This window comes from Urocitellus parryii, chromosome 8 (genome assembly GCF_045843805.1).
Source record: "Urocitellus parryii isolate mUroPar1 chromosome 8, mUroPar1.hap1, whole genome shotgun sequence".
NCBI lineage: Eukaryota > Metazoa > Chordata > Mammalia > Rodentia > Sciuridae > Urocitellus > Urocitellus parryii.
In genome coordinates, this window is record NC_135538.1 from 8,235,655 (window position 1) to 8,256,877 (window position 21,223).

Consider the following 21,223-nt stretch of genomic DNA (forward strand, 5'->3'; position numbering starts at 1 on the left):
CACAAAGACTCTGCAAAATGACTTGTTTCCTTGTAAGTTCTGCCCTCAGAATTACCAGGCTTCACCTCCCCACAGGGCTGTCACTGACAATAATCAACCCCAGCCCCCAGGACTTTGCTCTGCCCGTCAAGGGCTTCCACTGGGTGTGACCCACAGTCCCATGAGAGAGTCTGCTTATAGCTATCTCCACCACTGCTTCCCTGGTGGCCGACACCTGGTGCAAGAAGACAATCTGTCCCTCTGTCGGGCTGCCTGAGGGACAGGAGTGAGCCAAGTGAGCGGCAAGGGCAGAATATTTCAAAGAGAATGAGAATAAAGTGTCTAAAGAAACCATCTCATGCCACAGTCAAGAGAGGCAAGATGCTTCTATTTCAAGGAGTAGATACTGAGCTAGGAAGGAAAGAGAAACGTAATTTTTGAAAACAAGACTCTAAATCATCTTTGGGGATCTAAACTCTCAATTTGTCTGGAACATACTAGGTGCACCTCAACAGAGGCAACAAAGGTGCTTTCCACCTGGGTGTGGAAAGAGCAGGCACTTGGTTGGCAAAGACAAGGGCACCGCTCATTCACAACAGCATCTCTGCCTCCTCCTCATCACCAGAGCCCAGCACCATCCACAGGAAGAACGGCTTCCTCTCCACTGGCATTACTCTACACAGAGTACCCATCCCTGGTCACTTCTAGATGTTAATAAAGCACGCCTTTATCCAAAAAGTCCCACATGCATTTATCAAGTGAACAAGTACAAATTCAGCCATTTTAATCAGTATTTTTTGCAGACAAGTGTGGATATGTATATGCATATATACATATATATATATCAAAATTGAGAATTTACAAATAAAATTGGATGCATTTAGTCTAGTGGTAGGTAGGTCCATAGAAAAAATCTTAAGTAGAATATATTTTCTTTAGCAGTATTTTTAGTAATTCAGTTCTAGTGCATACAAAAAGACCTGAAGTTTAAATTCAGCTGATTTTGGAGGAGTGGAGAATGAGAAAAAAACAGAAAGTGTTTTATGAAGCAAGCACAGCATGCTCACGCTGTTCCCTGGAGACATTGGAGGGTTTGAGTTTTGTGCCTGGAGCCTGGAACTCGCCCTGAATCAGCTGCTGGTTTCAGATGTCTCTGAGATCGGCTGTTACAAACAAAAAATTGTGCAGAAGTGAAGTTTCCACAAAACTGAGTCCAGGCCAAGAAGTGCCACTGGGTTTCAGACTGAAGATGACCAAAATGTCCAGTGTCCATCACGTGGCCACCATGACACCCTGTGGGCATCTGGGCTTGGGACACGGTCTTTCTCCATCCTTCTGCTCACAGCCCATGGTAAGAACTAGTCAACGGGGCTGAGCAGGTCAGCTTGCAGTGTGACGATCCTGTGGTCACCACTTTCCTGGGATGGAGACCCCACACTCGTACCAGCCCACATAGTAGTAGGGGGTTCCAAAACCGATTTGGCCAAAGCTGACAGGCTCCTGGCGATACTGGCGATAGTAACCTGCAAAAGCGACAGGAAAGAGCAGGGAAGAAAATGTGTCAAAATCAACTGAACCAAAGGGGAAAAATCCTCATCCTTACAATGTCCTTTCAAAGAGAAGTCCTCTAGTGAATGGCTCATACGACAAGTGTCACCACTGAAGCCACTTTCGGGTGAGATGATGAGAGCCTGAGGTCCCAAGCATGATTTGTGAGATAACCCGGTCCCCACGTGTGTATAACGCAGATAGCAGAGAGTAGAGGTTATTATCCTCTCCCTTTCTCTCCAAGAAGAAGGTGATTTTAGACAATAGTGAGCGCCCATGGAAGGGCAGGCCCTGAGCTGGGTGAACAACACTGGGTGAGACTCCCTCCCACCCTCGCTGAGCTGAGAGCCTCAAAACGCCAAGGCTTAATTCTCAGAATCCAGGCTGACTTTTAGATCTTTCAGGAAATCTCTCAGAGAAAAGGATCCTGTAGCGTTCTGAACACTTCTGTCTGCAAGCAGGCAGGGTGCTCCAGCCTCATCAAAATTTTGGAAAACTCAACAACTGCTCTCATTCTTGACCTTGCCAAATAAATGACCTCTTGCCACTCTGCCACCGAGCACATTGATTAATCAGTACCTATGCCCAGGGCCAATGCCATGACCATGGTCACAGAAACAGTGGAATGCTGTAACCCTGGGGCACCACAAGGACTTCAAACACTGTGCATTGTGATATGCTTTGTATGTTTACTGTGATGGTCAACCAGATGAGGCTACATATTTAATCCAATGTTACTCTAGAGAGTTCTATGAAAGTACTTTTTAGATAAGCCAAAATCTAACCCAGGGGACTGAAAACAGATCACCTCCATAACGTGGGTGGTCCTCATCCACTCAGTTGAAAGTCAATAAAAATGACTGATCACCCCCATTCTGGGAAGGGGAAGGCATTCTGCCCCCAGCCAGCCTTCAGACTTGGTGGCAACACCGTCTCCTCCCTGAGCCTCCAGCTGCCTTACTCTGCATACGTTGAACTTGCCAGTGTCCACAGCCATGTGGACAGATTCCTCAAAATAAATCTCTATGAATGGACACTAATTGTTCCGTTTCTCTAGGTGAGACAGCCCTGGTACACTCATTTTACCGTTCCATTGATTTTAGTGTTTTTTTTTTTACTGTTACTTTGAACATAGTAATTCATATACCCATTCATGAATTTTTTTTTCAGAATAAGGAGCCTGTTAGATGAGTACCCATCATGCCCTGAAAATGCCAGAACATGAAGAGTTGAATGCATAAGGGGAAAGGTGCTGGGTTTCACTTAGTTGTCCTGTTAATTTGTTTCTTGGAGGGCTAAGTGAAAGAGTCACATGTTACCAGTTGCTAATCTTTGAGATGATACATGTCCTCACTCCACGATGTCAGCTGTACTGCCTCTGAAACCTGTCCTGGTGGGTTTGCAACTTGACCTTTGTCTTCTCTGTACGTTCCCCTGTGCGTGTCTCCTCTGAAAGGCTCTTCCCTCTACCTGTGCAGCCAGTCCTTAAGACTCTGCCTCACACTAAACCCTTCTTAACACCTCAAGTGGTGCCTCCTTTGAATTCAGTGACATGCACCTCGGCTGCCCACACAACGATTACGTGACACAACCTGTCCTTGTCTATTCAGCATGGTGTTCACCAAGTCACCTTCTTGCTGCTTGCTCTTCACAGTTATAGGGCACGTCCCTAAGAGAGGCCTCACAGATCCCTTTGAACTCCCTGTTTCTTCAAGGCTCACTCCATGCCCAGCACATGGTAGGAGTATTTTGATTCCTTGGTTCCTTATTTTCATTTTTATGATCCCAAGTGCTCCCAACATCCACCTTCAGATGGCAAATCAAAGGTGGAGCTACAGTGAATTTCCTCCTCCTGTTAATAACCTGTTTCTCTCCTCTGGGCAGAAGCATTTGTTCCCATTACCTTGAATGGTAGGGAGGGCTTCTACATAGGACTGAGGCCCTGTTCTTCCATCAAGGTGGGAATCCACAAACTGGCAATGGTCTTCGCCTCTTCCCCAGCTGTCTCCGATGCTGTAGAATGTATCTGCATAAAGAACCGTGACAGGTCAGGGACTCCTCAAAGATTGTCACAGCAGGCCAAGGAGCTGGAACAAGCTTTAAGACCATTTGAGCTGAGCACATTATTGAAATTGTGTGTTCTGTATTTTAATGTCTGAAAAAATGGTGATAGTGGCACCAACCTCGGGAAGTTCATAAAGATTCAGCAAGATCACACACTGAATACTTAACAATGTTCAGTAGGGGGAAACTATGAGCAATCTAGAGTTTAACATATAAATGAGAGAACTTTTATGCTTATTGTTTTAAAGGAATGAATAAAACTGCGGTAGAGAATCACTTTTGAATAATTAGTGTATTTGAATAGGAGAACCTGTCTTCCCACATAGCTGGGAGGAGGGGACCCCAGGGCAGCATGGGACGCTGTCCATGGTGCTGAAGCACACAGCACGGGAAGGCCAAGTCATCTCCCCACCCTGGGACCACTAACCCCTCCTAGCAATTCTGAGGCAGGGGAAAACAAAGGTGGAAACCAAAGCAAAGAGCACACAGAGTGTGTATTTGCTTTGGGGAGACATGGATACCCAGAATTGCAGAGCAGGGAATGGAAGGGGAGACTTTGTTTTGACCCTGTCTTTACATAATCCTTGCTAATAAGAAAAAATTAAATTAAAAAACTGGCCAGTGGAAAATATATACCAGCTGAAGAAAATTCTGTAATATATATATATATTTATATATATATATATATTTTAGCATATATATATATATATATATATATATATATATATATATGCTAAAATCATAAGTTTTCAATTTTAATTAAAAATTAAAAGTTGTGTGAGTTTTAAAAAAAAAAAAACAGCCTGGTGTAGGTGGTGAGTCAAAACCAGCTGGGGACTGCGGGCATTTTGAAGGGCTGGTAGTTCTGGGTCTTCACATCACTCTTTGTTTTGATCCCTACTATGATAAAACCATTTTATTCTAACACAGAATAAACAGAACTGATGATATCTGGGCCACCATCTACATTTTTTTCTTTGAAAAGTGGTGGTTGTGGCAGAGCCTGGAAGGTGGACTTTCCTCAATTCTCCCAGTTTATCCTCATTTATCATTATCCAATTAGTCGCTAACAAAAATAGGCTTTATAAAATTTTTAACAGAATTTTGGACTTCACTCTAGATTTTTTAAAATATGTTTTTGCATGCCACTGGAAAATCTAGCGACCCCAGAGTGGAACCTACAGCACTGGTTGTATTAGAGCCTGGGGGGGTGTGGTCACAAGGGTCCAGCCCCCAACACATGCCCATACACCTGTTGGGTCAAGTTAGTACCTGGGAAGATCAAAAGTGCATGCCTGCCAGGGCCAGCCATGCTCAAAGACCTACCTTTCAGGTTGTCACTGAGATAGATCTTATACCGCAGCGAATTGCAGAGCACGACTCCCACAAACTTCCTATACCATGTCCGCTTCACGTACTGCCGGCCATGGCAGTCGGTGTAGCCAGGGTCATGTTTGAAAGCAAACGGGATCCAGATGGGCTCACCACCTTATAACACAGAGCACACCCTCTAAGTGATGGGACCTTGCAGCGTTTATTCTTGCAGAGTATCCGGAAAGTGGACTTATGCACTGGGCTCTCCCTTCCTCAAGGCTTCTCTGAGCAAGGTTTTCCCGCCTCCCAACAAGCACCCTTTTGGATTTTCCTCTTCTTTTTAAGTACTAAAGTACAACTGGGGGGTTCTTTTACCTGATCGTATTTATTTACGGTATTTTTGTTTCAATAAATTCTCAGAATTAAAGGTAGACTATGCCTCAAGGAAAATTGGCTGCAATGGCCGTTTTGATCCTGTGGGGCTCACCATCCTTCCCTAAGTCGCTCAGCATTGACTCCTACTCCTCCTGCTTGAACTTTGATAACAGGGCTTTCTTGGTTTGTTTGAAAAACAAAGAAAAACTTCATGGTATGTATCTTTTTGGCATTCTACAATATTTCCCAGGGCTGGTGTAAACAGAGTATCATTTTTATAGATATTGACTACTCCTCCATGATTTCTCATATACATTGTCTGTTTTGGCATATTTAAAACATTTCCAAGTCAATCTTTTCCATAGACCTGGATCAAGGATAGATGGAAGTTGTCAGAAAATTATTAAAATGCAAAAGTGGTCCAGCGTTTCTCCTTGTGAGGGATCACAGCAATCTCACGTTAGGGAATATGATGAGCACAAGGTTAAGATCCTCGGAAAGAGAGGCTTACCTGGTGGCCTCACAACAAGTAGAGGATTATCTGTAGAACGGAAAAGAAATAATTGACTTTGTATCATGTTTCACAATCGTGTAAATGTTTAAAGATTTATTGTAATTGAAAAAGGGTAACCAAACTGGAATACAGAAAAAAATAAATGTTTCTTATTATATGCCAAAGTTTTCCCTTAGTTTTTTATTTTCTAATTATTCCCTTTTGAGAAATACTCTTTTCTAGTTAACTGTCCTTTTATTTACATAAAAGTTGTGGGTCTCTGAAAATAATGTTTTGATATTGGGATGCCTACAAAATGATTCAATACTTAGTTTCAAAAGTCTGGTAGCAAAGTCTCAAATACCCTGAGACAAGGTAGAGGGAACTATGTGGAACTCCAACAATGGACACCTGACCTCATGGAATTCTCTACCTTTGGAAACAGTTTGATATATGTATTTTTTAAAACAAAGTATACATATACCTACTATCTAGTCTATCCATTCCACTCATAAGCATTTATCCAAAAGAAATTAAAAATACATATTCATACAAACATTTGTATATGAATGTTTATAGTATCTTTGCAAGAGTCAGAAAACAGAAATAACCCCAATGATCATCAACAGCTAATGGGATTGCATAAACGAGTCTTGGCATAGCTGTACAATAAGATACTGATCAGTAATAGAAGAGAATGAACTACTTATACACACAGTGATATGGATGAATCTCAAAATGACTAATGGTGAAAAAAAGAAGCCAAAGAACCGCATAGTGTGTGTGAGAGGGCAGGGTGGGAGGCTGTACCCTCCCCCAGCAGGGGCAATTGTGATAGACATGCTCATCATCATCACAGTAGTGAGGACTTCGTGCATATGAATATAACTCAGAACTTATTAAGGAGCACCGCTTAATTGTGTGCAGCTTACTGTATGCCTTTACACCCCAGTAATGCTCTTCATAAAACCCATCTATGCCTTAGTTCAATTAGTTCCATTTAAGAGAATATGAAATTTGCCTTTTAAGGAATTCTGCTTTGGAAAAAGTCTAGTCATGGACTAGATAGATACAGACCATTCTTTTTATTATTAAAAAATTATCATGCAGTAAGTTGCTCTCTTAGCAGATGCAGCCTATGGATGACAACACATGTGTACACTCACGGAACCTGCCTCTACTGTCACACAAGAATATGGCATGCCCAAGTCTCCCTTGTGCTGTACGTTGTACAAACTATTCATTCTGCCATCATCTGTTGTATACCAAATAGATTGACACACCTACTTAAAGGGAAAGGGCTTGTTTTGCTCTCCTGCTCTTGAGCTCCTCAGTTTCAACAGTCTGCTAGCAAAAGTCTCACATATTCTGGGACGAGATAGGGAACCATATGGAACACCAGCAACAACACCTGACCTCGTGGATACTGTACTATGTTCAGCAAATACCATACGTCACCTACTTGGTATGTTCCTGTTGTAACCTGACCATTTTCAGTAGGGTAGCACAAAATGAAGGAGAGACCCTAATATAGAGACTGAATAAAATGAAGATGACCAGAACAAATAATTCAAAACTCCAAGTGTGTTAGGGTCTCCCAGGAGCTCACTGAAATGGGGTTCCTAGGTCTATCCTCAGAGATTGGGGCTCAAGGTTGGGGTGGGGCTTTCATCTTCTTCACCTGCCCTCGGAGGCCACAAGGATAGGCCAGAGCTTTGCTGGGTAGAGAGGGCAGAAGAGAATGGACCTTCAGAAGTTTACTTTAGTTAGAGTCCTGGAAATAGCATTCCCAGCAGGTCACTTTCTACTTTCAGATACATTTCAGACCTGAGCTTCTTGGATTTGAATTGTTTTCGTGATCCACCTGATTGCATTCATTCTGGTCCCAAAGGCCCACTTTGATTTTAGGAAATGCAGCGTGAACACGTATACATTCCCTACATTAGCAAACACATTTCCTATGTGAAATAAGTGAAAACGCTTTTGGGGTCTTTTTCCTACATTTCCGACGTAAAGCATATTCTCATAAAAGATCATTTTTTCCACATATTTTGATCCAGTAGATTTTAAATCATTACGCTTAAAATATCTTTTAATGATAGATTTTCTGGAATCAAGTAACATATAGGAAATAATCTAACCAAATGGCAACCAGAAGATGTGGGTCAGAGCTGGCTCAGCCTGGCTTGGTCTGAACTCTAGTTTGGCTTCCCACATGGAAAAAGGAAGTCACTAACCCAAGAATGGTCACTGTGGGCCATCCCTGCACACGTGGCCTCAGACTGTAGGCCACAGGAACATTTATTGAAAGGCCTGAGAACTTTGCCCACTAGCATCCCAAAATGTGAGGACATGCTCCAAAGTGATATTGCTGATGAGACTGAATAATGCCTTAATTATACCTTAATTAACTCTTAATATTAAGAACAGACATCTTAGACCTTAGAGGGGACCCTGGGTCTTAGGGTCTTGGCTAACTGGAGAAGCAACTCTCAGACCAACTGGCATAGATACTTATCAGCTACTCACACACACACACACACACACCAACTCTGAAACTACATTTTGTACACATGGATTCAAACTTATCTTCCCCACCTGGTTGAAAACTAGATATTTTTTCTTCCTTTCATTGGAAATTGACTTTTGTGCTCCCCAGAGAACCAGTGAACACTACTTCTAGATTCATTCCAAATTTTAAAGTAGCAGGAAAAAAAAAATAGTGCTGACTTTATAAAGGGAAATCCAGTATGAATTCATCCAATGGAAACGGGTTTTACTTCTTTACTTTTTACTCTGTGGTCATTATAGTTCTAGATCTTTAATTTCATTTCCAAGAGAAGTAAAATGAGAATGTGAAGTTGCCCGTACCTGATTCTGTAACAAAAGAGACCGAAGGGCTGATGGGTCCATAGCCGTGAGGATTTTTGGCTTGAACTTTAAAGTAGTACCTGAAATCAGAAGAAAACATCTTTTGAAAGAGAAATTGACTTTGGAATGATGAGGCAGATTCTAAACTACTGAGCTCCTACTCCCTGGCAGGCTTGAAGACCCATCTTTATGAATGCCCACATCACTTGTGACCTGTGTCTTTTTTTCTGAACTTTCTCATGTTTAATAGCTTTTTGAAATCATACGGTTAATGTAAACACATGGTAAATTGGAACAGAATGGTCATGAGGCAAAAAGTCAGAACTAACAAGACAACAATGTCTGGGGCGCAGGAGGAGTGCTGGGGGGTGGCTCTGGAGCCAGGAACGGATGGCGCTATAAGTGACCCAGCTGTGAGTTTCTGCACCCAAGGAAAGAGAAGCAAGTCCAGGAAGGGGGTGTGGGTGGGGAAAAGGAGGAGACAGAGGCTTTGCTGCAGGGTTGAGCTTCATTTTGGAATATACACTAACTGTGTCATCTAGTTCATCTTGGGGAGACTGAGTCTCCAGGCATCTGAAGTGTCACTCTCAGAGGATTAGCAGATAAGAAGCAGTGGTCGAGAAGTCCTGGAGACCAGCTCCAGGGTCATGACCCACTGTTCTTAGTGTCTGTGACGTCCTCACTTCTGGGATTCCAGGTGTCACTCTGGCTCTCCCAACTCATTGTCATTTATAGGTGAAAAGAGGGATAAAACATCCCTTCGAGTGGTGCTCCCTGGAGAGTCTTTTTCTCTGACTTTTAGCCAGCAAGAAGGTCACTCTGAAGTGCTCCAAAATTCTTTATCTTGTCATGCACACAGCGCACATGTACTAACTCAAATGCACTCAAGTTTTGAAAGATATATTATTTACTTTCAAGGCCTGTCACACCTGCCAGCTGCCCGGGAGCGAGCCTGCCTGCTGTGTGGAGGGACGACAGAGGCTTAGGGTGGGCCCCTCACCTCACAGTACAAGTGCATATTTTCCTGTGGTTTGACTAACCAGCAGGGAAAAGCCATTTGGTAAAATTAGTCTTCTTAAGTCATTCACAACTCATTTAGGTGTATTCATTTCTAAATGTCAATTCTTTAAAAAAAGATAGGCACAATTAAGAACATATTTTTCTAAAATCTCAATCCGCCCTGCAGTGTGTCTCCCCAGCATGCACACCCCTCTCCAGCAGTCACCGAAGGATTTAGGGCAGAACCCTGCAGCAGTTCAAGCTTGGCATACATCATCGATCCTGGGCAAATTTCACAGATTGTTTTATCCTCAAAGAAAGGAATTAAACACAAGGAAAGAGACGTTCAGCAGCTACAAGGAGCATTTCTGATGAATAACTCTGTAAGCCCTTGCTGGATCCCTCCTAATACCCTGTTCCAAGCTCCTCATGCAACTGGAGGGACAACTAACATGCTAGGGGACTGTCGCTTGTTGACATCAATTTTGTTTTACCACTGAAACCCAAGGGCTGTCCAAGTCTACCCTCCCACATGTGCCAAATCCAAAGACATTTCCATATGAACTTCACTACTGAGTCAAAGTAAATGGAAACATGTTGAGCTGGAAAACAACAAGAAATTGGGGGTGGGGGAGTAAAATTTCCATTTTTGAAAACCACATTAAACTTTTTCTACCAACTAAAATATTTATTTCATACTCCAAATAATAGTCTCTGCCTCATCCAAGCAACAAAAGCAGCCCAAGCCTCTCCTTCTTATGTAAGTTTTGGCACCTCTTTTGAATAGCCTCACTGGTGACAAATCTTTGTACTGTAAGAAGGGATTTAAAATATGCAGCCTCCAAAGAGTAACTGGGGCTGAGTGTAGTCAACAGAGTAGATTGTGGTCACTTCAAATCAAAAACAAGGTCCAGTTTATAAACAACCAAAGCTGATGATGAGGCTCTGGCTTCTATTATTACTATTGAATTTTAATTATAGAGAGAAACGGGTTTCACTGTGGCATATTTTACATGCAAATGATATGCTTTGATCATGTCCACACCATGGCCCTCTCTTTCCCCACCCTTCTTTCCCTTTGCTCCTCTCTCTCTCTCTCTTCTCTAACTGCCAGTCAGAACGGCTAACATCGAGAATACAAAGCACAATAAATGCTGGTGAAGATTCTGGGGGAAAGGAAACCTTATATATTTTTGGTGGGAATGTAAATCAGTGCAGCCACTATGGAAATCAGCATGAAAGTTCCTCAGGAAACTAAAAATAGAAGTACAGTTTGTGATCCAGCTGTACCACTCCTGGGTAAATACCCAAGGGGATTAAAGTAAGCATGCTACAGAGACACCTGCACCCCACGTTTATCTTGGTATAATTCACAATAGCCAAGTTGTGGAGTCAGCCTCAGTGTCCATCAACAGAAAAATAAATGCGGTATATGTATGCAATGGAGTATGAATGAGCCCATGAAGAGCGAAATCATCCCATTTGCAGGAAAATGGATAGAACCGGAGATCATGTTAAGCAAAGTAAGCCAGACTCAGAAAGACAAGGATCAAATGTTTCCCCCGGTTATGGTTTGGATTTGGCATGTCCCCAAAGACTCATGTGTTGAAGGCTTGGTGCCCAGTGCAGCAATGCTCAGAGTGGGGCTTCTAGTATGTAACTGGATCATGAGGGCTCTGATGTCATCAATGGATTAATCCACATGGGTGGATGCATGATTTGATGACATTATTGGGAGGTGGTGGAAACCATAGGCGGCCAGGCCCAGGGGAGGAACAGGTCACAGGGTGCATGTGGCAGGGTGTGTCTTGTCCTCCCCCCTTTCTTCTTCTCCCTCTGCTTCCTGTCTTGAAGCGTTTTTCTCAGGCATTTGGGTCACAGCAATGAAAAGCAGCCTGACCGACCCTCCTAGGTGCAATCTGGCTCCACTTGTGAGGGGCTAACTTCTCGTCTCTCCCTTGGTGACTCCGAGGCAGGTTTCCCCAGGGACTGGGACGACGACTCTCAGTGGGTTGCACACCAGGACCACACCCGGTTCCTCGGAGCCACAGCTTGTGTGATGCGGGACAGTAAGTGTGCTCATGCCACATCACCCTCTAGCTGCAGACATCAGCCGCTGCTCCGGAGGCTCTGAGGGAAGTGGTGGAGGGTGAGCTGGGTATGGCCTTCCGCCAGCACCCTCCAGCCCAGGAGCGAAGAACCTGCACCCTGGGGTGGAGGGGAAGAGGCAGGGCTGCAGTCTGTTCTCGGGCACCCGCATGGGGAGCCCTGCACTGTCTCTGCAGCCTCCTCTCCCCCTGCCCCGCCTCCTTTCGAGCCTCCCCTTCTCCCCAGAACACTGCCTTGGGGCTTCCTGCTGCCTCAGCGACTGCCCTCACCCCACTCACTTTTTCCCCAGCTCAACTGCTTCCTATTTTGCACATCTACCTTCTGTGCGGAAGCTTACCTGACTGTCTCCTCAACTCACCTGATGGCATCCTGAGACAGACGCTCGTTGTTTATAAACATCTGACTTCCCCACCAGACTCCACGCTTCACGAGGACAGGACTGGAAGCTCCATGAGGGTCTGAGCGTCCTAACCCCACCCCATGCTCCTGCCTTCCTAACTTGGTGGTCTCGCCCAAAGCAAACGCACAGGAAGAGCTTGATGCATGAACTCTGGGAAATGCTTGTTGAAAGAATGAATAACCCATCATGCCCCGTAACCACCTCCTGACATCATTAAAGACTCCACTTCAGTGTGGCCGCAGGAGTTGTGAACAACACTGGACTTGAGTGGGACCCGGAGACAGGGTTCCAGTTCCATGGCAAGTGGCTCTGGGGCAAACCATCTGGACGGTGTCAGATTTGGTGACCGGGCTGTATAAGCACTGTCACTCTGCACACCATGAAAAAGATGTTCACCCCATTGTCTCTAACTCGGCTGGTTTTCTTTTCCCTAGTTAACCAATGTCTCATTACTACCAGGGAAAGTTCAAGAAAAGTGCTTTTTCAGTTTTCTGCTTTACTACTTGGTTTTCACTTGCCAAACCCTGAAATGCATAATGGTTTGTGGAAGCTCGGTTCAAGTGAGCCCCAAAGGCACATTAAGATGTCCTGAGGAAAGTTCTCTGCTAGTTCAGAAGCCTCTCAGTGCCCATGGACATTGTCCAGCTTCTAAACTCTGCAGCACAGCTCTGTTTAATGAGCGTTTTGCTCCAGCCTTCTCCGTTAGATGGGAGGGAGCCCAGATCTGCACTCATGCCATTTGAGTTTGTTAAGCCCACTGGCTCCACACCGCAGTGCTGTGCTGTGCCCTAGACATTTGTTCTGGCCTGTGGGAGCCCCACATTCACTGTTTAGGGCCCCTGACAGCTGGACGTTGGCCAGGGTAGGAGCGTCTACACCACAGAAATTGGAGGATGCATAAACCAGGGGTATTTCCCCCCAGATAGCTACTTTACCAGCACATCACCCCTTGACAGCACATGCTTGCTCCTTCACGCATGTGCACCCACCAGAGAAGCGTTCTGTTGATCATGACCACAAAAACCAGGTAGCATAAGAGAGAAATGAATGGTCTTCCAGTCTCCTGGTTCCCCTGGCAACCCACTATGCCCATTTTCCTCCGTGCTATAAACTTGGGCTTCCAGAATGGTGCTCTGACACTCCAGCCATCCCCCAGTTATATGAGGAGGTCTTTGTAACCTTCACTCCTGTCAATGCTGCTTCCTAGAATGGTCTCAACTTCTACATCGTGGAGTCTGAGCACAAGTTGACCACAGTACTTAGCAATTGCTGCTCCACCTGATGTCAGCTGAGGGTTGTGCTCCTAAGGCCACCACACTGACACACAGATCACCCTTTCTTTCCCTAATGGCAGGGGGTGTTTAGGAAAATAGGGAACAAAATACAAACCCAATAACCTAACAACTACAATATACACAGTAACTTCTAAAAAAAGATACGGCACCCTGGTAAGCACTGATTGACGTTCAGTGAGAACTAAACAGAGAATTCACTACGGTCATTTAAAAATATCATGATTGACCATTTCCTTTTTTGTTTTCAACCACAGGACACCTGTGACCCTGTGCACGGACCTCCTTTCTGCTTCTGTGTGGCTGACACCTCATACCTGGTGTTTGGCTTCAGGTTCTCAATGGGCAAGTGAGTCACAGAGGAAGCCTGAGTGGACCACTTGTTCCTGATGAAGTCCTCATAGGATGCGCTGTAGACCAAGTACCCTGGGAATGGGGACAGGAAGAACCCGGTGAGCAGGGAGGAACTAAGTCACACCAGAGGTGTGTCAGGGAGGAGACGATCCATTCAGCTTTGTGGGGAACTTCGAGGGCAGCAAGCCACACCGGGGTCAGGACAGGACATAACTGTGTCACCTTCTGGTGAATCCAGACGGGAACAGCAAAATGAAGGCCCTCCCTGCGCCTGGCTGGCTCCATACTTCTCTATTTTCTCCCAGTCCCTGGCCTTCCTCAGCTTCTTGAAATAAGTACATCTGGGCTTGACTACACAGAGGAAAAAGAAGCAGGAGATGAGAGCAGGGAGCTCACCCAGGTGCCGTGGCACACACCTGTCATCCCAGCTGCCTGGGAGGCTGAGGCAGGAGGATTGCAAGTTTGTGGCCAGCCTGAGCAATGTAGCAAGATCTTGCCACAAAATAAAATTAAAGAAAAGTCGGGGACACCAGGGTTATAACTCAGTGACAGAGCCCTTGCCTACCCTGTGTGAGGCCCCAGGTTCAATCCCCAGAACCACAAAAGAAGTTCCTCACAAAGCATTTAAAAATGTCCTGGTAGAGACATGCACAGCGTCCTTCACATAAAATGAGGTACACTGGCGTGAGTGCTGGATGCGGGTGTGTGGCCGAGAGACCTGGACTGCAGGGAGCCTTCTGACTTTCTCTCTCTGGCTTCGTGGTCACGGGTGAGCAGTGTGTTCTGAGAGGCACTCTCTGCCACTGCCATCCAGCACCCCAGGAGAGGCCCAAAGCAGTGATCCGCCCAATCTTGGAGTGGAAACACCGAAACCATGAACCAAGACTTTTCTCTTGGTAAGGTAATCATCTCAGGTATTCTGTGATTGTCTGGAAAGCCGACTGACAACCTTTGCTGCTCTCTCCATAAAACACCCTCTTTCTCGGACGAGAGTGAAGTCAAGACACATGTGCCTGGAGGGCTCTTACATATAAGAGTGACCCTCCCAGGGGTGGATCCAGAGTCATGTGTGTGCCTTAGACACTTGGTTCTGACAGTAGTCAGCAGAGTTTGTTCGCCTTCATCTCTGGCTTGTATCGGAAACACGTGCTTCCCCTGTGGGGTGCTGGTCCCTGCACATCCTCCTGTCTTTATTTTCAGTCTTCAGGGTTTTGCTAACATATTAGCTGAGCACAGTGTGCCTCCTCATTTCTCTGTTGTTCTAGACTAAACCAGTTACAGAAGTTGATGAGCAGGTCCTGAAAAGCTGAGGTCATCATGTGGGGATCTCCATGGAATGGCTCCTAACAGAGCCATTCCTCTGAAAGGGACTTGGGGAAGTGACTGGTCGTGGGCATGCTGACTCTTGGGGATTTCCTGTTGTTTGGATGCCACCTTATTGCATAGTGACTCGGCTGCTTATGAAACAAGGGTGGAAAGTGAGACTCAGCCCTGCACCCTAACCCCATGTCCCCACAAAAGTCCAGAAGCCCTGCAGCGGGTCCTAGTCATGGGATGCTCTGTGTATCTGGGGGCCTTATGTAGGCATCTGCTTGGCTTCTTTGTTCTGCAGGTGGACAGGCCGGTGCCTGGCTCACTGCTGCAGGGCTCCTGCTCTCTGTGAGCCTTCTGGGACCTGCTGTTTTTCCTCCATACTTCAGGGGTGCCAGGCACCAAACTGCGCTGTGCCCAGATCCCCACTCACACTTCAGCTCTGTCGCTTATGCTAACATCATGAGCCATCAGGACTGGGGCACCCTGGCATGGTTTGGGGTTAGGAGTAGGTTATGGGAGGACACTGAGTCTCTCAGGGGTTTTGGGGGGTGTGGAATGTGTGACAGTGACTTCTTCTGCCAAAGGCAACAGGAGACACAGCCCCTATGAGGCAATTCAGGAATCCAGTCTGGGTCAAGTCCCAGAGACATTTGCTGGGAATTCCCTGAGGCCTCTTCGTCACCACAAGAGGCCCTGTGGCACCTGGGATGTGGCTGACGCTCTCATCCTGCAACCAAGGATTCTTAGAAGCAAGTGGTTCAGAGCTCACTAGTGTTTATCTGAAGTAAGCAAGAGATCAAAGCTAAATTGCTTAAAATAAGATGTTTAAATTATCTTTTCTGTATGTTTACTTGCTTGCTTAAAAAATTGCCATTCATAAAGCTATATTCAATTAATAAAATCACTGTCTGCCTGTTTTGATTCTAAGATCTCATCCTTCTGTTGATTTATTTGCTTTCTGCTAGGAAAATGCTTTACTTCACAGAAACGGTCTCAGCACACACTGGAGTGAACAGCACTGTTAGTTACACCCAAACTTCTTAACCCTGCACCCTCCTTGCAGCCTCAACCCTTCAGCTACACCTGGCAGAAATCTCCAGGGGCATTATCACCTGTGTCCCTTTCTGTGGCTTTTGGGCCCCTGTGAACATCCCATAAGAGAAATTGCTCTTTGGGTTTTCTTGAACATTTTTTTCTCATTTCAAAAGATAGCACTGATGACCTAAAGAAAATGCATTAGAAATTTAGAATTACATGAAAGACAGCAGCCTAAGAATGACAGATGTCAAGCTTCAACTTCTGGCACCGCTCCCACCCGTCCAAGATGCACACACAGCTGCATGCCTATGCCCTCCTCCCCTGGGCTCACAGGCCCAGAGGCATCATACGCAAAGGAGGAAAACAGTTAAGGAAAATATTATTTTTATATTTGTAAGAACTTAATTCAAAAGATTTATCTTCAAGTATATTCTTGGCAGGACTCACGGACATCTCAAAGGCCTTCAGAACTTGCCCAGTTCCCACATAAGAGCTGGAATCACCCCAGATGATTTGGAAGAAGGCAGCAGGCAGGAAAGAGGGTGAGAGGCAGAGTCGCATTTTAGGAGAAGCATCTTCATCATCCTTATTGGAGGGTCTGGTCTCACAAATAGCTTGCTGGCCATTTGCAGGATTATAGAATTTTGGAGACATAATGCTTTGCAGGTAAGGAAATCAAGGTCCAGGGAGATAAAGCAGCTAGCTCAAGGTCACGTAAACCAACCCAGCACTAGGATTCAGGACTCTGACTTCCACCCAGTGTTCTCTGTTCCACCCCACGAGGCTTCATCGTGGCCTATATTGCATTGAAAGAAAACATCCATCTGTGCATCTGTCCATTCAGCTATGCACCCCTTACTGCCTGTATTTCCCACCTATAAATCAGTGTAACTCTGAGCATGTGCCTAGGACACACCTGTTACCACATCTCCAGGGGTGGCTTTGTCCCAGTCCACGATGACAAAAGAGTGGCAGCCTTCCATGGCGACCACCGTGATGTTGCGGGGTGCATGCTGAGGAGGCAGGTCATTCTTCCTCAGGTCGTTTGGAATGATTTCATCCAGGCTCTCCACTTGGAAATGATCCAGAGCATCAGTCAGCGAGCACGGGGCTGATGGATCTTTACTCAGGTACGTCACATAAGGAGCTGGAAAAGAGCAGAGATACCCGGTTGGGTTGCTGAAGGCTTTTTCTGGAAGCAGAAACGCAGTGTCTGCTCCATGGAATCAGACCCAACTCCATCTCTCCTGCCAGACAGAGGCTTCCAAGCCTCAGTCCTGAAGCCAAACTCAAAAGCACACCCCTCGCTCTCCTTAATAGACCCAGGGGCTTGTAGTTGTCAGTCTGGAGGTGGCAAAGGCTCTATTGCCCCACCAGCATTGATGATGATGACCTCAAAATGATTCTGAAAGATCCCCAGGCCATAATCAATGTCACACAAGCCTGTGGCATTCTGCCATGTCTATGCCCAAACATTTGGAGAAGTGTGAGTCGGGCCACCTACAGTTAACCAGCATTCACTCACCGCCGTTCATTCCCTCCACTCTCCTGGGGCCTTCTGGGCCTGTCTGTGGATCTCACCAGGAAGTGTCGGGGAGTGGGCCACTCTGCTTTACAGAGGCCCAGACACAAGAAAACAGCCAGACAATAGTCAGCCTTTCAATCTCCAGAAGAGCTCTGAGGCAGAGCTGATAACAGCCCTGAGTGCAGGTTCCTTTCTGCCATGGAACTGCAGGGCAAAGTCGGCCTTGGCCTTGGCCTCAGGAATGCTACCTCACATGGGTGTCCTTGCTCTTCAAGTACACATGGCTTAGACACCCGGCCACCACATCTTGGCTGGCAAGGCGTGTTCTCTGCTCATGGCAGAGCACTTGTTTTGGAAACAGGGAAGTGTGATATTAATTTAAGCTGTTGCTTGTCTCCACTTAGTAACATGTTAATCCAACTGTCTCATCAGGGAAGTTCATTAAGGGCATGGGAAAAGAAGACTTGGAGGAGAATGAGACACAGCTTCGAAACGTAGAATTGCCCGCTGAAATTGTTTTAATTACTGAGAAAGAAGAGAAAAAAGGAATTTCTAGATCCCAACTCCTCGGGGCTAATGAAAATTATAGAAAATAAGAAAAACAGCTTTGGTTCTGTGATATTATCGAGCCAGTGGCTGCATTCAGTGATCAGCAACCTTTCAGGAAGAATTGAACAAACAAATAATGTGCAGACAAGGCCTAGTGGGAAATCTTGTCCCACCACCTTAAATATGTGATGCTCCCTGGTCCTGGTGATTTGTTAAGTGTTGTTCCCTCTGGGTCTACACAGAGAAGCCTCCTAAACCCTCTCAGTTGGGCTCCCAACCGTTTCCCCCACTTCTTCTCTTCTGAATTTTGCAGAAAGCAAATTCACATTCCTGTAAACAGGACCGGCATCCTAAATTACCCCAGTGGAAACTTTGCTTCGGGAAAACTTCTCAAAATGCACTGACTTGGCCAAGCCCAGAGATGAGTTCCACTCCTCTTCAAAGGGCAAAAGTTAAAAACCATGCTTCTTGGATTAAGGAAGTTATATTTACCAACAAATCGTTTCTGTCCGGCCACATCGAATTCTTCCTGAGGAAAGGACCTGATGGGGCCTTCCTCTGGGATGACCTTTGGTATGGCAGCGGTGGTCGAGGGCTGGGTGGTGGCCGAGGGCTGGGTGGTGGCCGGTGGCTTTGTGGTCTCAATCTCATAATCTGAAAGGATTTGAATGCTTTGTAATTGGGCACCTCCGGAAAGGGGCACTGTTTGCTGTCAACTGTAAAAGCTGAGTGTGTGCACCTGTGCACGTGCACGCCATCAAATATGGTTCCTCTGCTTAAACATAATTTGTTTCCACTAAGAAACCCTCTCTCCTCATTTCAATTTCCTCAGAAAAAGCATCTTCAGATGAGAACAGAGGAAGAAAAAGAAAAAAATACATACGCCACAAAATTGAGGTTTTAGTATCAGAGCTGGAGAGACCCCGTAACTCATTCAACCAGCTTGGCACGCTCCTGTTACCTGCCCACAGCTGTCACCCACCTGCACCTTTTCCCGCTAGAGCCAATAAAATACCACATCAGAAGATAAACGTGAATTTTTTTAAAATATGACTTCTGTATATGGACTTTTTCCCCCCTAGGGAGCAGGGTGAGATTAATGCCACTCAGATAACTAATATTTTGATATTTAAAAAAGAAAATAAAACTCTTCCCCCACACTTCACCTACTCAGTCAATAAGAAAGACATTTAGTACTTCCAAAGGTGTAAGGAGTCTCCCTTTGCTTTCTTTTTGTTTGTTTGCTTATTTGTGGTGCTGGGGATTGAACCCAAGTCCTTGCAATATGCAAGGTAAGCGCTCTACCAGCTGAGCTATCTCCCCAGCCCCCTTCCTTTGCTTTCTAACAGCCTTTTAAGTTTTTTGTTTGTCTGTTTGTTTGAAAATGGTAGTGGGATTTGGCCGCTACCTTACACTTTATTATGAATAAATAAAGCATCAGAGGCGACATTATTCACACACAGCTGTGATTTAAAACCACTGGGGCTATGGGCCATGACATGCAAGGTGAGACCCATTATCAGAACCCTCGGAGCCCAGATGTCAGAGTTCAGCATGGGATGGGGACAAATTTCCTGAACTTCTCAGCTGCAGAGACAACTTCCTCAACCCAGGAGACAATCCCAGAAGCCTAAGAACAATGACGGCATTAGTTGTGATTTATCCAGAGATGTTCAGGTACTGTCCAAGGCATTTTGTATTTTTGATCTTACCTTTACTTGTAAAGATTCTTTGATAAGAAATCAACACATATACAGCATGATGTTCTTTATGTGATTAAGAAACGAAAGGAGAGGAAAGTGTGAGAAAGAAAGGCCAAAAGAGAAGGCTGGACACAGGTCAAACTACGGGGTTTTAAGTGAGCGGGGAAGGCTGGGCACAGCAGCTCCAAAATTTCTTAAAGGGAAAGAGGATTTGAAGGGAGAGAAGAGGAGGCTCAGAGGACTTATTTGGCAGCTGCATTTGCATATCGAGCATGCTGTTCTTCTTTAGATCAAATACACATTTGGGGTCCCTTGGAAAGGGTAGGGGCTGTAACCACCTTCCCAGGGCTGGCCCTGAGGGAAATTGCCAAGGAGATCACAGCAATTAAACCCAGATTATGGGATGGGGAAGGCAAGTGTCCATGTGTCTAGAGAATCAGCCTGTACCTTCATCGTATACGACGTAGGCCTCTTCTGTGGGCATTTCTGTGTCCAGGCCTGAGAATTCATCTAGTGAGGGAGAGAAGGACAGGTCATCAGGTGCTCATGGGTCTTCTCACTGCTCTCTCAGATTTGGGCCCCAGGGCGTAATAATTCATTCACCCCAGCAGGTGCTGGAAACACCACCAACATCGGGTCAACATCAGGTCACCTCAGCTTTTCCAGGAGGAAGGGCATCAGAACACCAAAGAGGAACCCAGGCCTTCTTTCCCCTGGGTTCAGAAAAGGACATTCCAAGGTCCTCCTGATCAGGAGTGCACCCTCGCTCTGCCTCCCAGATGTGCAGAGCTCTCTCTGCTATCCTCCCGCCCCCTCAGTGCACCTGCCTTGGCTTCCTGGATGCTGACAGGAGGCCTCAGCAACCGTGCCACAAGCCTGTCACAGGAGCACTGAGAGCTGCAAGGAGTGGGAGGCTGTGGGGAAGGTGACCTGTGGACCCTGAACCTCTATCTTCCTTTTCTCCACCCCTCAGATCTGGCCTCTGGAATATTCTAGAAGTAGGGCTATTTCCAGCTTCTAACTTGGCAAATGGCACCCATCAGGTTCTCTGTACTCTCTGCCCTTCTAACTCCCAGCCTCTCACCAACTCAGGAGATCAATTTGCACAACTTAGACTCCTTAACCTACATAGGAACTTCACAAATGATACATCAATGCCTGCAAATTTCTGTTTAAGACAACTTGGGCATGACTGACCCCCCGATATGTTGTGACCACAGAAATAGACTTTCAATGCAATTTACAGAACTTTAGGTGAGATTTTTTCATGGCTTCCAGGAAACCTAATTATGAGAA

General features: G+C 45.6%; 1 protein-coding gene across 3 annotated transcripts in view; it reads right to left on the minus strand.

Annotated features, from left to right (window-relative positions):
* Positions 1 to 754: 754 nt before the first annotated feature.
* The window catches only part of Fndc1 (fibronectin type III domain containing 1), an 84,193-nt gene continuing 63,724 nt past the window's right edge, over positions 755 to 21,223 (minus strand). For all 3 annotated transcript variants that reach the window (XM_077801952.1, XM_077801951.1, XM_026393854.2), the window contains 9 exons: positions 20,375 to 20,437; positions 18,717 to 18,878; positions 17,067 to 17,297; positions 13,762 to 13,870; positions 8,645 to 8,724; positions 5,792 to 5,821; positions 4,918 to 5,079; positions 3,431 to 3,553; positions 755 to 1,502 (listed from right to left, as the gene is read on the minus strand). In XM_077801952.1, the coding sequence (XP_077658078.1) occupies positions 1,387 to 1,502; positions 3,431 to 3,553; positions 4,918 to 5,079; positions 5,792 to 5,821; positions 8,645 to 8,724; positions 13,762 to 13,870; positions 17,067 to 17,297; positions 18,717 to 18,878; positions 20,375 to 20,437 (1,076 nt within the window). In that variant the 3' untranslated portion in view covers positions 755 to 1,386. The remainder of the gene's footprint in view (positions 1,503 to 3,430; positions 3,554 to 4,917; positions 5,080 to 5,791; positions 5,822 to 8,644; positions 8,725 to 13,761; positions 13,871 to 17,066; positions 17,298 to 18,716; positions 18,879 to 20,374; positions 20,438 to 21,223) is intronic.